Below are 21,537 nucleotides of genomic sequence, written 5' to 3'. Positions count from 1 at the left end.
CCAAACCATGAAGTGATGAATACAACATTCCCCACCTTAAGCACAAAGATAACGCTGAGCTCTTGCACTGAACTGAACATTATTTATAGAGCACTTTAAAAACAACCACTGTTGCAACAAAGTACGGTACATGACTAATCATAAACATAAAACAAAACAATAAAAAACATTAAAAGACAGTAAAAACAATAAAAACAATAGAAACACTAAAACAGGAGCAAAGTCTCATGCAGGGTCGAAAGCCAAGGAATAGAAAAGGGTTTTAAGACTAGTTTTGAAAATTGACAGTGAAGGGGCCTGTCTAATGTGCAAACAGTTTCGTTTTCAGAAGTAGGCAGAGTCTCCAATACCGTGGGAGATATTTTGCAGAAGATCCAGTTATATGGGGAGATGGTCTGAAAAACATTATGAAACATCATGTGTTTTTAATCTGAATAAAACAAATACACAGGAAGTACAACCATCTCAGCACAGGGAATGGTGTGAGAGATAAGGAAGAAAATCTTTGAGCATACTTCCTAATGACAGTACACTAAAGTCTGCCCAGGAACACTGAATGATTCAATGATATTTTATTGTCACATGTACCTAGGCACAGTGAAATGCTTTGTTTCGCATACAACCCGGTAAAATCATACAGCAGACCTCATCTGGGCTGTACACAAGTGTCACCACATGTCTGGTGCCGACTAAGTTACAATTGTTCACCCGATATTCCTATTTACTGCCTGCTGCTGCACGTGGCAGCAGATGGCCCTCCGTTGGGTCCCCCCTACGTTCTCGATGGCTCAGTCTCAGCATGGGGGCCTCCACACTGCAGGCTCCAACTGCAACATGTGGGCTGAATGGCCTGGGTCCTACTACTCCCCCCTTCCAACATGGAACCTCAATAGTGGCTCCACTGGTCCTGCTGCCCTTCCCCCAATGCCAACAATGCTACTTCTCCCACCCCCACCTTACACCTTACACGACCCTTTACACTCCCTCTCCTTCTGAGCCCCCATCATCCCCCCACAGTGCCTCACCCAAGCCTCCCTCCACCCATCTGCGCCCCTCAGATCCTGGGTCTGACCTCAGCACTTACCTGTCTGTTTTCATCACTCTCCTTCCCCCTTCCCCTCTCCCCCCCCCCCCCCCCCCACCCCCCCCCCCCCCCCCCCCCCCCCCCCCAAAAAAAAAACCTTTCTGATGCAGAATGCTCAGTCCCCAACAGAGGCCCTCCCTCTGTACCCCTACGCCCACACCTCAACGAGTCGTGAGCTCGCCTCAATGTTGAGCTCTCTCTCCATCACCTCCACTACCAGGCCTTTTTCTCTAGTAGTAAGTCCTCGCATCCCGGTGTTTAGTTTAGTTTAGTTTATTATTGTCACATGTACTGAGGTACAGTGAAAACCTTTTTTTTTTGGGGTGCTATCCAATCAATGGCAAGATTAAGGTGTTAATAAGATTAAGCAGTCCACAGGGTACAGATACAGAATTAAGTATAATGTTTAGTGCAAGATGAAGTCCTACATAGTCTGATTAAAAATAGTTTAAAATTCCGCAGTGAAGTCGATGTGGGGCCAGGACTGCACTAGCTGGTGAGAAGACCATTCAGTTGCCTGATAACAGCTGGGATGTACAGAATGTTCAAACTTATGTACTTCTTGCCAGATGGGAGAGGGGAGAATAGGGAGTGGACGGGATGAAATGGGGTGACACTCACCCAGAGAATTGTGAATTTGTGGAATTCTCTGCCTCAGAAGACAGTGGAGGCCAATTCACTGGATGCATTCAAAAGAGAGTTCTTTGGACTAGCAGAATCAAGGGTTATGGGGAGAAGGCAGGAACGGGGTACCAATTGTGGATGGTCGGCCATGATCACATTGAATGGCGGTGCTGGCTCGAAGGGCTGAATGGCCTACTCTTGCACCTACTGCCTATGTCTATCTCAATGAGACTAGTCCTTGATTATGCTGGCAACCTTTGAAGGAAGGTTGGTTTGCGTGATGGGCTTGGCCACGTCCACAACACTCTGCAATTCCTTGCGGTCTTGATGGAGCTGATCACAAACCATGCTGTGATGCATCCGGATAAAATGCTTTCATTAGCGCATCTGTAGAAGTTAGTGAAGGTTTTTGTAGGCATGCCAAACTTCTTAAGCCTTCTAAGGAAGTAGAGGCATTTATGTGCCTTCTTGGACATTGCTTCCATGTGACAACCCTTTCTCCCATCCATAAACACCACAAACGCTTGTGTCCCATCAGCAGATATTTGCCTTCAACTATTAATTATTGAACTCTAGTAGTAAATATACCACCCAGGCAATCATATTTTTTTTAATTCATATCTGATGATTTTTGACGCTTGTAATGATGACCCCACACAGTCATTCCTCATTGGGAGATCTTTGTACAGGTTCAAGGGAATAGGTTATGAACTTGACTGTGAATGGACAGCCCGATGCATTCAGGGGAATCAAAACAGCTTATTTTAGCGGTTAATTCACTCATAACGTTTAATCTTTAACTAAGTCAACATATGACCAAACCACTTAGTCTTAGACCAGACAGTGAGCAATAAATTAATTAATCTCAGTCTTAATGTGAAACAGGATCTGTCCGTCCGCAGGTTGATTTACGAGATGCTTGTTGGGTTTTCTGAAAGTGTTTGGGCCTTTTTTTTCAGCAGACTTTCACAAGAAACAGATCCTTGCAAACCATTTGACTTTTGCTGAAGGTCCTCTCCTGGTTCATCTAACCTACACAGACTTGGGGGCATTGCTTTTGAGTATTACCGTGTGCTGCCAATGAGCGATGCCTGCACACTAACACTATCCTGCACACATTAGGGACAATTAATGCTTTTGGAGCGTGGGAGGGAACCGAAGATCTCGGAGAAAACCCACGCAGGTCACAGGGACAACGTACAAACTCTCTACAGACATTACCCGTAGTCAGGATTGAACCCGAATCTCTGACTCTGCGCCACCATGCCACAATAGAAAATAATTTCATTTTTCCGGGTCGGAACATATGACAGTAACACAATCTTGACTCTAGCCTGTGGTCTAGTACCACACAGTGAGATGAGGAAGAGGACATTCCATATCACAAGCATGAAATGAAAGCACAAAATGCTGGCAATACCCAGCAGATTACTACTATCTGTAGAGAGAGGACATTGAAAAGTTAACTCTGCTTCAATCTCTGCAGACAGTGATTGATTTGTTGATAAACTCTGGTAATCTCTTTTTATTTAATTTCAAGGTTCCAGCATCTTTTGAGCCTTCTTATCAATTTAACGGGACCACACCTGCACTATAAACTAACATAATATAATCCTTTGCCATCTGCTGGGGAATGTAAAATGGATTTGCATAACTTCTTCATATAGTTTATCTTGTGGAGACTGGGTATCACCCTCGTAGATCAGTAGTGCATTCATCTTAGAGTCATTGTCATGAAACATGGAAACAGAACTCTTGGCCCAACTTGCCAACACCTACCAAGATGCCCTGTCTAACCTAGTCCCACTTGCCTGTGTTTGGTCCATATCCTTCTAAACCTTTCCTCTGCATTTGAATCTCCAACAAAAATATATTCTTTAAGGGATTAAATGGCCATAACTACTCACACCTCGAGTGTGGCCTGACCAGCGATTACAGTCTGAAGAAGGGTCTCGACCTGAAACGTCGCTCATTCCTTCTCTCCAGAGATGCTGCCTGTCGCTCTGAGTTATTCCAGCATTTTGTGTCTACCAGCGATGACATCATTTAGTTTAGACCCTTCGGCCCACCGAGTCCGTGCCGACCAGCGATCCCCACACACTAACACTATACTACACACACTAGGGACAATTTACCTTGATACCAAGCCAATTTACCTACAAACCTATACGTCTTTGGAATGTGGGAGGAAATTGGAGACCTCGGAGAAAACCCGCGCAGTCATGGGGAGAATGTACAATGTCCGTACAGACAGTACCTGTCGTCGGGTTCGAATCTGGGTGTCTGGCGCTGTAAGGGATCAACTCGACCACTGTGCCACCACTATTACTTGTGGCATGGTCTCTATACAGTGATTGATTTGTTGATAAACACTGGTAATCTCTTTTTATTTAATTTCAAGGTTCCAGCATCTTTTGAGCCTTCTTATCAATTTAACGGGACCACACCTGCACTATAAACTAACATAATATAATCCTTTGCCATCTGCTGGGGAATGTAAAATGGATTTGCATAACTTCTTCATATAGTTTATCTTGTGGAGACTGGGTATCACCCTCGTAGATCAGTAGTGCATTCATCTTAGAGTCATTGTCATGAAACATGGAAACAGAACTCTTGGCCCAACTTGCCAACACCTACCAAGATGCCCTGTCTAACCTAGTCCCACTTGCCTGTGTTTGGTCCATATCCTTCTAAACCTTTCCTCTGCATTTGAATCTCCAACAAAAATATATTCTTTAAGGGATTAAATGGCCATAACTACTCACACCTCGAGTGTGGCCTGACCAGCGATTACAGTCTGAAGAAGGGTCTCGACCTGAAACGTCGCTCATTCCTTCTCTCCAGAGATGCTGCCTGTCGCTCTGAGTTATTCCAGCATTTTGTGTCTACCAGCGATGACATCATTTAGTTTAGACCCTTCGGCCCACCGAGTCCGTGCCGACCAGCGATCCCCACACACTAACACTATACTACACACACTAGGGACAATTTACCTTGATACCAAGCCAATTTACCTACAAACCTATACGTCTTTGGAATGTGGGAGGAAATTGGAGACCTCGGAGAAAACCCGCGCAGTCATGGGGAGAATGTACAATGTCCGTACAGACAGTACCTGTCGTCGGGTTCGAATCTGGGTGTCTGGCGCTGTAAGGGATCAACTCGACCACTGTGCCACCACTATTACTTGTGGCATGGTCTCTATTGTTTCGATATCTACATCCAAGGAGCCGGAAAATAGTAATGAAAGCCAACAACGAGGGTACTTTCTTAAATAAATAAACGCTTCCTGTGCCTGCATTCTCCTGGAGTGACTATCTACATGTAATAGACTATCTACTAGCTTCTGGGAAGTTGCACATTCAGCAATGTTGGCAAAATACAGAAACTGGTCACTTGATATAGTTTTTAACGTGGTACAGACAAAGAAATACCTGAACTGTGTGTTACACCTTGTAATCTAGTCCAGATGTAAAAGTCAACATTCCAATAGCCTGTTTGATCACGCTGGTATGATATTCATTCCAGTTCATGATATTTTAAGGTCACTTCATGCAGATGTTGTAAATAGAGATAACAAGAGACCTTATAAAACTATTTTTAAAGCCTGCTGTGTATAGCATTCTGTAACAACATGATTGATCATTCATTGTCTATGGAAAGAATAGGTCATGCTTGTCCTTGGAGTTTAGAAGAATGAGGGTGGCCTTAATCACTTATTTTAAATCACTAAAAGCATAGATGCTGGGATGTTTTCATCAGTCAGTGAATCCCAAATAGGGGGGTCATAACTACTAGATAAAGGGCTGATCGCTTAAAACTCATGTACTCAAAAACTTCTTCTCTGAGTGGTAGAGAATGTCTGGGGCTCTCTGCCCCAGCGGGTAGTAGGGTTGGATCATTAACAGTACTTAAAGTGAAGCTGGATAAATATTTGATAGATTAAGACATAGAGGAGGACATAGAAATGACACAGAAGGTGCATTGATGACAGCTCGATCGGCCAGGTTACAGGTCTTGTTAAAAGGTGGGGCAGGCTTGAATGGCCTGATAGCCACCTTCTGTTCATATTTTCTTCTGTTCTCATTCACTTTCTTCTTCCATTTACTATCCTCGGGACAATGAGCAATAAAATCTGAAAAGCTGTGCCTGTAACCTGAGAGTTAATAAACTGATGTACTGCATCATTTTAACAGAATCAGGACAATGGCGGATATTTGGCAGGGATGGAGAGTGCGGAACTGGGCGTGTAAAGAAATACGCATGGAATTACTTTAAATTACTTTAAAATGGCTCGATGATGCAGCGGGTGGTTCTGCTGCCTTACGGTTCCAGAGGTCTGACCAATCCTGACTGCCGAAGCTGTCAGTGTGGAGTTTGCACGCATCTGCTTTGTTTCCTTTGTGTGGGCCGGCTTCCTTCCACGTCTCAACGATGCAGTAAAGGCTAATTGATTGCTGAAAATGTTCCTTTGGCCTAGGTAAATGGTAAGAAAAGTACAGGGCCGATGATGGAAAGTGACTAGCAGGCAGTGACTAGTGGGGTACCGCAAGGCTCAGTGCTGGGACCCCAGCTATTTACAATATATATTAATGATCTGGATGAGGGAATTGAAGGCAATATCTCCAAGTTTGCGGATGACACTAAGCTGGGGGGCACTGTTAGCTGTGAGGAGGATGCTAGGAGACTGCAAGGTGACTTGGATAGGCTGGGTGAGCGGGCAAATGTTTGGCAGATGCAGTATAATGTGGATAAATGTGAGGTTATCCATTTTGGTGGCAAGAACAGGGAAAGCAGACTATTATCTAAATGGTGGCCGACTAGGAAAAGGGGAGATGCAGCGAGACCTGGGTGTCATGGTACACCAGTCATTGAAAGTAGGCATGCAGGTGCAGCAGGCAGTGAAGAAAGCGAATGGTATGTTAGCTTTCATAGCAAAAGGATTTGAGTATAGGAGCAGGGAGGTTCTACTGCAGTTGTACAGGGTCTTGGTGAGACCACACCTGGAGTACTGCGTACAGTTTTGGTCTCCAAATTGAGGAAGGACATTATTGCCATAGAGGGAGTGCAGAGAAGGTTCACCAGACTGATTCCTGGGATGTCAGGACTGTCTTATGAAGAAAGATTGGATAGACTTGGTTTATACTCTCTAGAATTTAGGAGATTGAGAGGGGATCTTATAGAAACTTTCAAAATTCTTAAGGGGTTGGGCAGGCTAGATGCAGGAAGATTGCTCCCGATATTGGGGAAGTCCAGGACAAGGGGTCACAGCTTAAGGATAAGGACGAAATCCTTTAAAACTGAGATGAGAAGAACTTTTATCACACAGAGAGTGGTGAATCTCTGGAACTCTCTGCCACAGAGTGTAGTCTAGGCCAGTTCATTGGCTATATTTAAGAGGGAGTTAGATGTGGCCCTTGTGGCTAAGGGGATCAGAGGGTATGGAGAGAAGGTAGGTACGGGATACTGAGTTGGATGATCAGCCCTGATCATATTGAATGGCGGTGCAGGCTCGAAGTGCCGAATGGCCTAATCCTGCACTTAATTTCTATGTTTCTATGTTTCTATGAAGGATAGAATACATTGTTGGACAACACACACCTCCAGATTCAGGGACAGTTTCTTTCCAGCTGTTATCAGGCAACTGGATCATCCTACCACAACTAGACAGCAATCCTATCTACCTCAATGGTGACCCTCAGACAATCTTTGATCAGACATTACGGGCTTTACCTTGCACTAAACGTTATTCCCATCATGTATCTGTACATTGTGAATGGCTCGATTGTAATCATGTATTGTCTTTCTGCTAACTGGTTAGCATGCACCAACATATTTTCACTGTACCTCCGTACACGTGACAATAAACTAAACTGAATAGGGAAGGGGAATGGAATAGATGAAATAGTGCTGCTGGGAGCTGCCCTGGATCAGACGGCTTGAATGGGCACCTGCTCCTATGCTAAATAAGTAGACAAGTACATGTCTCAGATAATCTTGGTGTAATCCTCACACCAAGTTAAAGATTAGAAGCATAAGAATTTCCCGTTGGGTGTGTAGAAAGGAATTGCAGATGCTGGTATATACCAAAGATAAACACAAAGTGCTAGAATAACTCAGCGGGTCAGGCAGCATCTCTGGAGAAAAAGGATGGGTCCTTTGGGAGCTTGGCGGAAAAGGTCACGCATCCTTTTTCATCCAGGGATGATGCCTGACCCATTGAGCTATTCCAGCACTTTGTGTCTAATCTCATGTTGAGTATATATATGTTCAAACTATTGTACACGGGATGTACTTGGGAACAAGACCATGATATCCTCACACACATAATTGTTACAGAAAAGTATTCAGAAAAAAATAGCAGAAATGTATTTAACTGGCATTAAGATCAACAATTGACAATAAAACCATGGCATTGGCAGCGGTGGAGAAGCCACACGGAATTGCAGATATTCGATGAGAAGATAGTTAAGGTGGGGCATACACACATCCCCAAGTGGGGGAAAGGGTGGCACAGTGGTGCAGCAGCAGAGTTGCTGCCTTACACCATCAGAGACCTGGGTTCGATCCTGACTACGGGTGCTACCTATATCGAGTTTGTCCTTCTCCCTGTGACCACGTGGGTTTTCTCCAGGTGCTCCAGTTTCCTCCCACGTCCCAAAGATGTACAGGTTTGTAGGTTAATTGGATTCAGTAAGATTGTAAATTGCCCCTGGTGTGTAGGATAGTGCTAATATCTGGGGTGATCGCTGGTCGGCGCAGACTCGTTGGGCCGAAGAGCACCTTTTGCGTGCTGCATCTCTGAAGGTAGGTCAGGTATAATTTAGGCAAATCCCTAAGCAGGGAATGGAAGGAAAGATCCAGTTTATGAAGGTTTCAAAGTGAGCAAAGGAAACCATCCAAAATTCAGACAATGTATAGATATTAAAATAAGAAATAAAAGTGTATGATTTATAATATACTGGGAGACCTAGCTGAGTGTAGAGAAGAAAAATTGGAAAATTTGTGTCCTCAGTTTTCAGAAGGATTACCATTCCTCCTTGTAAATTTATTTCAGTCTAAAATTCCCCTGTAGATATCAACTATGGTGAAACAGGCACAATTCATCTGCAGCAAGATTTTTGACCTTGGTGTTTGTATTTCCCATAGAATAACTTTTACTCGTCCCATTTTCCCCGATCTCTGCTATATACAGGGCCGATACCCAAATTGCATTTTTTTAGTTTAGTTTAGTTTAGAGATACAGCGCAGAAACAGGCCCTTCACCCCACTGGGTCCGCGCCGACCAGCGATCCCCGCACACTAACACAATCCTACACCCACTAGGGACAATTTGTACATTTACCAAGCCAATTAACCTACAAACCTGCAGGTCTTTGGCTTGCTGTGATACGTGTCATACTCTGACCTCAAATATTGCCTCACCTGCATTTTTTGTGTGAGGCCAGGCAGGTGAGGATCATGACTTCTCTCAGATTCTTAACCTTGGGCCCATTGCAGGCTGCTGTCACTGATCTTTGCCACACCTAGCCAGCAACATGTCTGGCCCTTCTTGCCCAGGACGACCCAGGATGAAATCCAGGCCACGTGCAGAACAATTCGACACATTCGATATATATTAGAAGCAAGTGGATACTGTTATTGATTTTATGATTGTAAAAGCAAGTTCACTCCATAAGAATTAACCTAACGGCCTACACATTTTGGGATATGGGAGGACACCCATGTAGTCACAGGGAGAACGTGCAGTCATCACAGACACACTGCCAAAAGTTTTGGTTGAAGCTGGACGGATGACATTTCAAGTTGAGGAAATCAATATTGATATCCAGAAGGCTACAAAATGCCTCAGCTGAAGATGAGTGCTGTTTTGCTGTCTTGCTGTGGGCCTCATTATAACAGTGCAGGAAGCCACAGTCAGAAATGTGAGAGTGAGTGGGATGGTGAATTAAAGTAGCAGACATCTGGCATCTGTGAGTAATTACTGCAAATGGAGGCGGATGCTCCACTAATTACAGAAACCCAACATCGGAACAATCCATAATTTGTGCAAATACAATGGAGCTAGAAGAACCATGAGAATGGAATGGAATTCTTATGGAAGGAAATATAATTGAGAAAGCTGTGGCAGTAGTAAGCTAGTAATGGATGTGTGCAGGGCTGGATTTATGTATAAGCTTGACAAGCTTAAGCTTAGGGCCTTGAGACCTAGGGGGGCCTCGCAGAGCCGGATTTACCACTAGACCTCATAGGCTGAAGCCTAGGGCCTCGTGGCCTCTGGCCAAGGCAGGACACCTGCCGTTCAACTCTGGGCGCCCCCCCCTCACAATCTCTATCTCTCTCTGTCTGTCAATCTCTGTCTCCGCCCGCCATCCATATCCGTGTCCGGGCCGCCGGGTATCCGCTCTCCGCTCGCTCCTCATCCGTCGGCACGGCCGGCCGCCTTGCACATGCGCACAGCTACGGCCAGCACATCCTCCCCCTGCGCACGTGCACAACCACGGCCAGCACATCATCGGCCGCCCTGCGCATGCGCACTGCCATGGCAACTGATCAGCGCTGGGCACTTTCCCCCTCGTTTTGAATTGTGGGAGATCTGGCCGCCATTGCTGTCCGGTCACTGCCTTACCACAACCACTGAAAACCAATGCAGAATCACTCCCTGAAATAATAGAAATTGCATTCATTGCAATGTGTAACAAGAGTTGAGATACTGTATTATAATTTTGCTGCATGTCATTGTGGTATATATCATGCCTTGATTGGTGAATATGATTTGCTTGTGACTTTTGTTTGAAGCAGAAATAATATGTGAATGCTTCATTGAGCATAATTTCCACTGGTAACTATGCACTTCGTCCGAGCCATGACCACCTAAACTGTCATTTGGCAACTTAAAAAGCTGCCAAGGTTGCCCGGCTGACAACAGAGAAAAAAAGTAAAGTGAGAGCCCTGCAAGGTGTATAATATTTTTCACACTGTCATAGGACTTTCTTACATATGCTGTCACAATGTACTGTAGTCTCTAAACAACCCTTCAGTAATTTTCCTTGCCCTCCATTTCAGAATAATAGTGGTTTAAGCCAATAACTCGTCACTAGCACTGGAAATAAATAAATAGATAAATAAATAAATAAATCGATAAATAAATAAATAAATAGATAGATAAATAAATAAGCAGATAGATAGATAGATAGATAAATAAATAAATAGACAAATAGATAAATAAACAGATAAATAAATAAATAAATAAATAAATAGATAGATAAATAGATGATTAAATAAATAAATAAATAAAGCGCAGCTTTCCAGCCCCTTATCTCATTGGCCACGCTCAGCTGCAAATCGGTGTCAATCCGGTGGACCATCTTCCTCTAGTCATGGGGGTGGGGGATTGGGAGGGGCCTCACTAGTGGAACAGCTTAGGGCCTCTCTTCATCTGAAACCGGCCCTGGATATGTGTCACTCTGTGATAGAATCATGGGATGTGGGGTTAGTGTAGGAAAGTGGTGCTGACAATGAGGAATTTTGGAGTATATACAAGGGGCTGCATCTCCTAATGCTGCTCATATAACTTGTGTCGGTTCTGCATGTAACAATCTGCATGTACTTTACTAAATCAAATGCTCCCACACAATATAATTCTGCTTGCAGTGAACTTGACCATGCTTTTACAATCATAAAATCAATAACAGTATCCACTTGCTTCTAATATATAGCGAATGTGTCGAATCGTTCTGCACGTGGCCTGGATTTCATCCTGCAGTCTCATCTTTCATATAAGCACAATGAGAACCTTCGAGCTTATTCTGAAGAAGGCTCCCAACTCAATACGTCACCTGTCCATTCCCTCCACAGATGCTGAATGGCGTGCTGAGTTCCTGCAATACTTTGTTGTTTGCTCACGAACCTTGTACCAGTTGGATAAGAGGCTGAGGCTCCTGCAATGCTACCTGCTAGCAGCAGAATCCTTTGTACTATTGACTGATTACTTTAATATGTAAAGATTTAAGGGCACGGCACACAGGAGGCTAACTCACTTTTTATTCACCATAAGAGTCTGGCAGCTGAAGAATCGGAACTTCGTTTTCGACAATTAACAAGGGAGTATCAAGCACTCCAAAGGGCTTATGCATTACTTCAGGAGCAGACGGGAGGGATCCTGGATGCAGAACGGGAAGCAAAGGTGATTATTAAATAATTTGCAAAAATAATAAGTCACGGTTAAAATGGTGAGTGGGGAATACACTGCTTTGAAAATGCACGTTCGATGTTAAGCATTGGGTTTCAGCTCAGCGTTTTAAGTCAAACATGTCAGAGTTTGTAAGCCCTTTCAGTGTGATTGAAGGGTCCGCTGCCCTCTAGTTGTGACACAGCCCACAACTGCACGTGTGATGACGGTCCCCCGTCACAGAGGTCCTGAGTCAGATGAACTGGGAAATGGAAAAGCATGTTTCGTGCAGAGCCAAGGGAGTTTTAGTCCGAGTCTGGACATGATGTACCTGAACTGTAGAAGCTTCACCTGATAGATTGGCTCCGTTGGCTGAAACCTTGCATTGAAAGTAAAGATTTTGGTTTCATGAGCCACTCCAGGCTTTGTGCCCATAAACATCGAAACATGCGTAGAAACATAGAAAGTAGGTGCAGGAGTAGGCCATTTGGCTCAGCACCGACATTCAATATGATCATGGCTGATCATTCAGAATCAGGACCCCATTCCTGCTTTTTTCCCCCATATCCCCTGATTCCATTAGCAAACACTAAGAGATAAATTTAACTCTCTCTTGAATACATCCAGTGAGTTGGCCCCTACTGCCTTCTGTAGCTGAGAATTCCACAGATTCACAACTCTCTGGGTGAAAAAGTTTTTCCTCATCTCAGTCCTAAATGGCCTTTATTCTTAAACTGTGACCCCTGGTTCTAGACTCCCCCAACATGGGGAACATTTTTCCTGCATTTAGCCTGTCCAATCCCTTAAGAATTGTATATGTTTCTATAAGATCCCCTCTCAGCCTTCTAAATTCCAGTGAATATAAACTTGACTAATAGGCTAATATAGTTCAAGGAATGATGTGTAGAAAGGCTGGACAGTTTGCCTTGGGATATTACATGTTCTAGTAAATTAAAAGTCTGGTGGAAGAACCACGGTGAAATTTGAAGTGCAGCAGAGAGAGTTATTCTTTTTAACCAGAACCATCATAATTAAGGTCATAATGCATTTACAATGGAACCTTGTTAAATGTAAAAATAAAAATGAATGTCCTGTTTATCTAGATTGTTGGAGAACCTGAACTTTAGAATAGTTACTTGTATAAGATGTGTTTTGTTTTAAAATGGGCACCTTAAATAGAGCAATAGATATTTTATCTGTAGATCTACCTTCATGTTCACATAACGTCATGTTCCAAGAAATCTCTTACGCTATTACTTTTATGTTTAAAAATTAGATGAACTTCAATTCATTCCAATTATGTTTAATTTTTATTTTTTAATATATTTTTAAAAGCACAATCCCAATACTTTAACTAGTAAACTGGAAGAAACGATTCCCGGTCACTTGTTATTTGCACGGTGCTGATGAATGTTACGCTCAGCTTTAATGACACGTTTTCACTTTCATTAGGCTCATGAGCAATTACAAACAGAATCTCTCAGGTATAAAGCTAAAATTGACGACCTCGAAAAAGCTATGGCACAGAAAGGACAGGTAAGAGAACAAAAATGTCTGTCCAAGCATTGAACATAACTGAGGATAAACATACTGAGGTTTCTGACTACTGCTGGACCGAGTCTGCTTTGCCATTCAGTCGTGGCTGATCTTTTTTCCCTCTCAACCTCATTCTCCTGCCTTCTCCCCATAACCTTTGACACCCTTATTGATCAAGAACATATCAAACTCCACTCTATAAAATACCCAATGGCTTGGCTTGGCATTTAATTCCACAGATTTATCACCACCTGGCTAATGAAATTCCTCCTCATCTCCTTTCTAAAGGCATGTCCTTTTATTCTGAGGCTTTGCCCTCTGATCCTAGACTCTCCAGCTACTGGAAACGTTCTCTCCACATCCACTCTATCCGGGCTTTTCATTATTTGGTACAATTCAATGAGACCCCCTCTCCTCATCCTTTGAAACTCCAGTGAGTACAGCCCCAGAGCCTTCAAACGCTCCTATGCGTTAACCTAATCATTCCCGGGATCATTCTTGTAAACCTCCTCTGGACCCTCTCCAACTTTAGCCCATCTTTCCTCTGATATGCCTTCTGATGTGGGTTGGGGAGATCAGAATAAAGAGTCATGGGGAATGAGTCAGTTGGAGAGTTCATGGAAAATCTGCACTGTTGAATGAAGGTGGCCATCTAGTATTTGGTCTTTGCCAATCAGCTTCATGCTTCAGGCCGTTCACTGATGTTGAGTTTGAGATGGCAATGGCCTGAGTGTTGCCACCTTTCCCCCGTGCTGATAAGGCAGTAAGTAGAAGATGTAGCATAACAATAAGGCTGCTGAAGACAACAAGCCGACCTCTGTTCAAGGACCTTTTCCTCACCAACTTTACAAGTTGGCTCAACGCATCCGTTAAGGTTTGGGCTGCCACAGTTGGACATAAGGGGAAGCTCTAGGGCAAAGAGGCTGGCATTTTGCAGGTGCCATCTATGAGTGTCTTGTCTTGTTAGAGGGCACTGATGTAAACAAATGAATCCCTCTGGTGACCCTCGGACTATCTTTGATTGGACTTTGCTGGCTTTACCTTGCACTGAACGTTATTCCCTTATCATGTATCTATACACTGTAAATGGCTCGATTGTAATCATATATTGTCTTTCCGCTGACTAGTTAGCTGGTGGCAACAAAAGCTTTTCACTGTACACATGACAATAAACTAAACTAAACTAAACTTAATGTAGTTTCCCTGGCCACTAGAAGTCACCTATTTCAATTGTGCATGAAATGCAATTCTTGGTGCCCCTGTCATGATAAATCATGCCCTAATCCCAGTCAGCTTTTAGAAAAAAAACAGCTGCATTGATTTCCAGTTTCTGCTGTGCGCTGAAGATATGGGTTGCAGCCCTTAAAAGAAAGGCAGCCATCTTATATTGGATCTCCTCCCATTGCTAATGTTCAGCTGAGGAACTTTGATCCATAAAAGGCAATAGATCTAGCAGGTATCATTGTTAATTGCTATGGGTAAACTGAGAACTTTGTTTGATTATTGATTCTAGAGGTATCAATTGCTATTAGAATCATTGCTTAGTTTCCATGAGAGCGGATTCTATGTAGCAGGTTAACAGAATTGCTCTTACATTTTTGCTTTATATTTCGTCCATTTCTGTTATGTTTATGAGAGCACTGTTTAATATCACATCCAACCAATGCTGTGAACCCTATTTTTTTATCTAATTAATGATGATGAGGCCTAATGGTGGAATTCTGTGGAATTATCTGCCTCAGAGGGTGGTGGAGGCAGGTTCTCTGGATGCTTCCAAGAGAGAGCTAGATAGGGCTCTTAAAAATAGCGGTGTCAGGGGATATGGGGAGACGGCAGGAACGGGGTACTGATTGGGGATGATCAGCCATGATCACATTGAATGGCGGTGCTGGCTCGAAGGGCCAAATTGCCTGCTCCTGCACCTATTGTCTATTGTCTATTGTATAATGTCCGATCAGCACTTAGGGATAATTGCATGTCCTGAGGATTGGAGAGGATAGTATCAAAAAATAATGTATTGGTATTGGTTTATTATTGGCATGTTTACCGAGATACAGTGGAAAAACCTTGCACATTATCCAGTCCTATCATACTATACATGAGTGCAATCAAGCCCTACAAAAGTAAGAGAGCAAAGTGCAGAATATAGTCTTACAGCATTGTAGAGGTCAATGGTTCAATGTACATTTACCGTCACAAATGCAATTGAACATTTCATTTTGCATATAATGCTGGTGCCACCATGTTTGATGTCATTACATCAAGTTCAAAGTCCCGGCTTGGCCAAACGTAGCTCTGGTGTCCTCCACCGCTGCTCAACCACTGTAGGCCATGTCCGGTCCATGTGCTTGGCCTCTCGGGTCGGCGCTCAGTCTAACACAGCCCCAGGCTGCTGCAGGGCCTCCTGCGGTCCACTCCAACATCAAGGCACTGCACTGCCTCCCGCAGCCGGTCCGCTTAGCGGCCCTCCGTCTGACTCCTTCCACTCTTGACCTCCAGATGAGTTCCCGATCCGCTGTGTGGGTCCTCGATCCGTGGCAGGCAAGTGCCTAGTCTGTGGTGGGCGAGCTGGGCCTTTCCGGGTGTGTCCTCCGTCCGTTATAGCTATAAAGTGCAGATATGATAATGTCCAAGGGCTGCATTGAGGATGGTTGGAACTACACCCTTAGCTTGTGGGAAGACCGTCGAAAAGTCTGGAAACAGAGGAGAAGAAGCTATTTCTGAATCCGCTGATATATATTTTCAAGGATTTGTGTCTCTGGAGATGGGAAAAGATGGAATCATTGGGATATAAATGGTTCTTGATTATGTTAGCTGTTTTCCCAAATGCAGCATGAAGTGTAGCTGAGGTTATTGGGATGATGGAGGGGGTAGGTTTGTACAATGGACGACATCTACAACTTTCTACACTTTCTTGTGTTCTTGGGCAGAGCCGTTGCAAACCAAGTCGGGATGCATCCTAACACGATGCTTTCTAGGTTGCACCCGTAAAAGTCAGTTAGAGTCATTGGTGACATGCAGTCGTGAAGAAGGGTCATGAAGATTAATTGCCTTTTTAATGTAAAATTCTAAACAATCAAGCCAATGTATCATTCTTCCTCCAGAATGTTTCTTACGCCTTCTTAACTTTTCATTTAAAAACAGGATTCAAAATGGGTTGAAGAAAAGCAACTATTTTTAAAAAGAAATCAGGAACTTCTGGAAAAGGTATTTCCAATACATGCAGTAAGAACTGTTTCTAGACGTGTATTTTTAAAGCCCTTTATTATGTTATTTTAAACTTAATCACCGGGCTTTTACAGTCTCAACCTTGACATTAGTCGTGTTGGAAGTAACTTGGATTGATGTTCATTGTGCCTACACATAGATTGTATTCATTCTCACTAATTTAATATTTGCTGTATAGATTTTTCTCCCTTTACTTTCTTTCCCCCCGAGACCTTTCCCTCTTTACTGTATGATTTGTTGATATTTCTCACACTGAATGTGGAGACCATTTGGCCCCTCAGTCCTATGCCAACTCTCAGAGCAATTCTATCCATCTTATTTCCCTGATATCCAGTCTGTCTCACGTCCCCATCAGTTCCACTCTGATTCACACCTACATTAGAGGAAATTTACAGTCACCAGTTAACCCATCAGTTATGTGTCCGGGTTGTGGTGGGAAACTGGACTAACCGTGGAACCATTCTCCCCGTGACGACCATGGAAAACCCATGATGTCACAGAGAGAAAGTGCCAACTTCACCTAAGTACAACAGGGGGAGTCAAAATTAAACTTGAGTCTCTGGACCTGTGGGGCAGCAGAACCTTTTAGTAACTGCTTGATCACATTCAATCCATCCTGCAAATAACAACATCCCTATCAACTTCTCATGACAATTATTTATTAATTGCACCTTATTTCCAGGGTCTTTTGTGTTTTAGCTTTATTTTTACAATCGTTTTCCGGGCATGAATGTGCAGTCATGGAAAACCGGGAATAATTAATGAATTGTTATTGATATTTGCGAGAGTGAGTCAGAATAAGTGGCTCCAGCTGTACAGATCAAAATAGGCCAGTCATAGTGGAAATAGAATACAGCAAACCTGGCATTCAAATCAATTAACTCTTACAATCAAAGTGAATCATTCACAATAATATAACTACAATGAAGGAATAGCTATAAACTTTAGAACCTGCTCTTCAGTGTAAATCTTTGATCAGAAGCACTGCCCTTTTTGATTAGAGTCATGGAAAGGCATAGAGCCAGGCAACGTGGAAACAGGCCCTTCAGCCCATACGGATCAACATGCCCCATCTACCTGCGTTCCACCTGCCTGCGATTTGCCTATATCCTTATAAACCTATCCTATCCTTGTAATTGTCCAAATGTTTTTTTTAAACACTGTGCTAGTACCGGCCTCAACTATCTCCTCTGGAAGCTCATTCAATATACTCACCACCCTTTATGTAAAAAAAAGTTTCCCCTCAGTTTCCTATTAAATCTTTCCCTCCTCACCTTAAACCTGTGTCCTCTGGTTCTAGATTCCCCTACCCTGGGGAATCCCCCTCATTCCCTCACCCCTCATCCTCCTGCATTCTGAAGAATAAATTCCTAGCCGGCTCAGCCTTTCCCTGTAGCTTAGTCCCTGGGGTCTGGACAACATCCTCATAAATGTTCTCTGCATTCTTTCCAGCTAAGGGGGATAAGGGGGAGAAGAGTGGAGCGGGGAGATGGGAGGAAGAGGGGGGGGGGAGGTAAGAAGGGTGGGGGGGGGGGGAGAGGGGAGGGGAGAAGGGTAGGGGAGTGGAGGAAGAGGGATAGGGGCGGTAGGAGAGGAGAGGGGAGTTCAGTCTACACTCACTGATCCCATCCCTGTGAAAAGGGACGGTGATTAGATCTGGAAGTGGACGAATACATTTATAAATAAAACTGAACGACTCGGACATCTTCTACTTTGCACAATTGATTTTATTGTATTAATTTTAATATATTAATGTTTAAAATGCGTGCATTGAAGGAAGAATATTTTACACCCCATCTGTGGTCCCTAACCCGAACCCTAACCCCAACCCTAACCAGGCGTTGCCCACAGGCCAGCATACGTCAGTGTGTGGCAGGACGTATGACATGATGAGACACCCAAATGTTGTCCCTGGATTTTGAACATTCCAAAATCCTGGGGCAACAGGGAAGCACCGCGCGTTACCGTGCGTCACTGCGTGCGTCACTATGCCTCACCACGCATCACGCCCGCGTCATGACGTGACAAACTATTTTTCGGCTGTCACCTAAATGTCGCCCAACTGGGACAGGCCTTCATAGTGCCAAAGACTCAAATTCCGAACCAGACCTCGGGTGCTGTCTGTGTGAAGTTTGCACATTCTCCCTGTGACTGTATGGGCTTCCTCTGGGTGCTCCGGTTTCCTCCCACGTCTCAAAGGTTTATAAATTAATTGGTTTCTATAAATTGAACCTAGTCTGTAGGGAAATTATGAGAAAGTTGAATAAAATAGAATTAGTGTGAAAAGCAGTTCGATGTTGGCAACAACAGGAAGGCAGGTTTTTGTGCTGAATATTAGGAAAATTAGATTAGGAAAAGGGGATGTGCAATGAGACCTAGGTGTGCTTGTACATCAGTCACTGAAAGTAAGCATGCAGGTACAGCAGGCAGTGAAGAAGGCTAATGGCATGTTGGCCTTCATTGCGAGAGGATTTGAATTTAGGAGCAAGGAAGTCCTACTGCAGTTGTACAGAGCACTGGTGAGACCGTGCCTGGAGTATTGTGAGCAATTTTGATCTCTTAATTTGAGGAAAGTCATTATTGCTATTGAGGTATTGCAGCGTTGGTTCACCAGGTTAATTCCCAGGATGGTGGGACTGACATATGATGAAAGAATGGGTCGGCTGAGCTTGTATTCACTGGAATTTAGAAGGATGAGGGGATCTTATCGAAACATATAAAATTCTTAAAGGATTGGACAGGCTAGATGCAGAAAAAATGTTTCCGATGTTGGGGGAGTCCAGAACCGGGGGTCACAGTTTAAGAATAATGGGTAGGCCATTTAGGTCTGAGATGAGGAAAAACTTTTTTACCCAGAGAGTTGTGAATTTATGGAATACTCTGCCACAGAAGGCAGTGGAGGCCAATTCACAGGATGTTTTCAAGAGAGAGCTCGTAGGACTAAAGGAATCAAGGGATATGGGGAAAAAGCAGAAACGGGGTACTGATTTTAGATGATCAGCCATGATCATATTGAATGGCGGTGCTGGCTCGAAGGGTCAAATGGCCTACTACTGCACCCATTTTTTTTTCTAAATTGCCTATGTTTCAATGATGGTTGCCATGGACTCGTTGGGCCAAAGGGCCTGCTTCCATGCTGTATTTCCGAACAAATGAACATTACGGCAAGCTTTCCAAAGTAACTTCCATAAAGCGGCCAAAATCATGAGAGGAATAGATAGGGTAAACACATGGAGTCTTTTGCCCAGAGTACTGGAATCGAGAACCAAAGGACTTTGTTTAAGACGAGAGGGGAAAGATTTAATAGTGACCTGAAGGGATAACTTTTTCTCACAAAGGGTGGTGGGTATATGGAACGAGCTGCCGGAGGAGGTAGTTGAGGCAGATACTATAGTAAAGTTTAAGAAACATTTAGACAGATACATGGATATGACAGGTTTTGAGGGATATAGGCCAAACGCAGGTGGGTGGGACTAGTGTAGAGGGGATATGTTGGTCGGTGTGGGCAATTCGTTCTGAAGGCCCTGTTTCTACACTTCATGACTCTATAACCAGTGACTAGGTTTATAATTACAGTCATGGCATTTTAATTTTCAATATCCTTCCTTACAGATTGACAAACTGGATGCCGAGTTGAACCGATTGCAACAAGAAATTCAGGATTCTCGAGACCAGAACGAGTTGCTAGAATTTCGCATTCTGGAACTGGAGGTGAGATGAAGTTGCAAGAAAGGGTTTTATGATTTATATGTCATGTTGGCAAGCGTTAATTAATATAAAAGCCTTCTTCATTGATACAGCACAAAAAACATAAAATAAATGACAAATGTATAGATCAGGAACAGGATAAGGCCAGTCAATGAATTGGACAAACTCCATTATTCAATTAGATCATGTCACACCAGCATTAACTCTATTTTCCTGCCTTTATTCCGCTTTCCTGAATTTATCCAGCAACATCTCAGTCTCAGACCTGAAAGATCCTTTTCTATTTTGGGAGATGGTGTTACAGGTGGAGGAGCATCCTGGTGACACAACGGACAGAACCACCGTCCTCACTTTCCAGTGATCCGGGTTCAATCCCAAGAATGAGTGGATTAACACATGATGAGCATTTGACAGCACCAGGGCTCCACTTGCTGGAGTTTAGAAGGATGAGGGGCACCTCATTGAAACTTAGCGAATAGTGAAAGGCCCGGATAGAGTGGATGTGGAGAGGATGTTTCCACTAATGAGAGAGTCTAGGACCGGAGGTCATAGCCTCAGAATAAAATATTCCTTTAGGAAGGAGATGAGGGGGAATTTCTTTAGTCAGAGGGTGGTAAATCTGTGGAATTCATTGTGGCAGAAGGCTGTGGAGGCCATCAATGAATATTTTTAAGGCAGAGATGGATAGATTCTTGATTAGTACGGGTGTCACGGGTTATGGGAAGAACGCAGGAGAATGGGGTTGAGAGGGAAAGATAGATCAGTCATGATTAAATGGTGGAGTTGACTGGATGGGCCGAATGGCCTAATTCTGCTCCTATAACCTATAATTTGGTTGGATAATGCCATGTTTCTGTGCTGTGTGTCTATGACCAGCCTCTGATTGCAGAGCTCAGAATTGCTTCTTGACATGAATGTTAAGAGTGACACAATAGTGCAGCGGTAGAATTACTGCCTTACAGCGGCAGCAGCCGGATTTGTGCCTGACTACGGGAGCAGCTGTCAGTACAGAGTTTGTACGTACTCCCCATGGCCTGCATGGGATTTCTCCCACAGAAATATAGTTTCCTCCCACACTCCAAAGACGTACAGGTTTGTAGGTTAATTGGCTTTGGTAAAATTGTAGTGTGTAGGATTGTGCTAGGGATCGCTAGTCGGCACGGACTCGGTGGGCCAAAGGGCC

General features: G+C 43.7%; 1 protein-coding gene across 1 annotated transcript in view; it reads left to right on the top strand.

Moving 5' to 3' along the window:
• Nucleotides 1-21,537, top strand: part of jakmip2 (janus kinase and microtubule interacting protein 2) — a 224,883-nt gene that overhangs the window by 164,255 nt on the left and 39,091 nt on the right. The window contains exons 10-13 of the mRNA XM_055643376.1: nucleotides 11,769-11,897; nucleotides 13,335-13,418; nucleotides 16,563-16,625; nucleotides 20,259-20,357. Of these exons, the coding sequence (XP_055499351.1) occupies nucleotides 11,769-11,897; nucleotides 13,335-13,418; nucleotides 16,563-16,625; nucleotides 20,259-20,357 (375 nt within the window). The remainder of the gene's footprint in view (nucleotides 1-11,768; nucleotides 11,898-13,334; nucleotides 13,419-16,562; nucleotides 16,626-20,258; nucleotides 20,358-21,537) is intronic.

The sequence above is a fragment of the Leucoraja erinacea genome, chromosome 11 (genome assembly GCF_028641065.1).
Source record: "Leucoraja erinacea ecotype New England chromosome 11, Leri_hhj_1, whole genome shotgun sequence".
Lineage (NCBI taxonomy): Eukaryota > Metazoa > Chordata > Chondrichthyes > Rajiformes > Rajidae > Leucoraja > Leucoraja erinaceus.
This window is presented reverse-complemented; position numbering and strand designations above follow the sequence as displayed.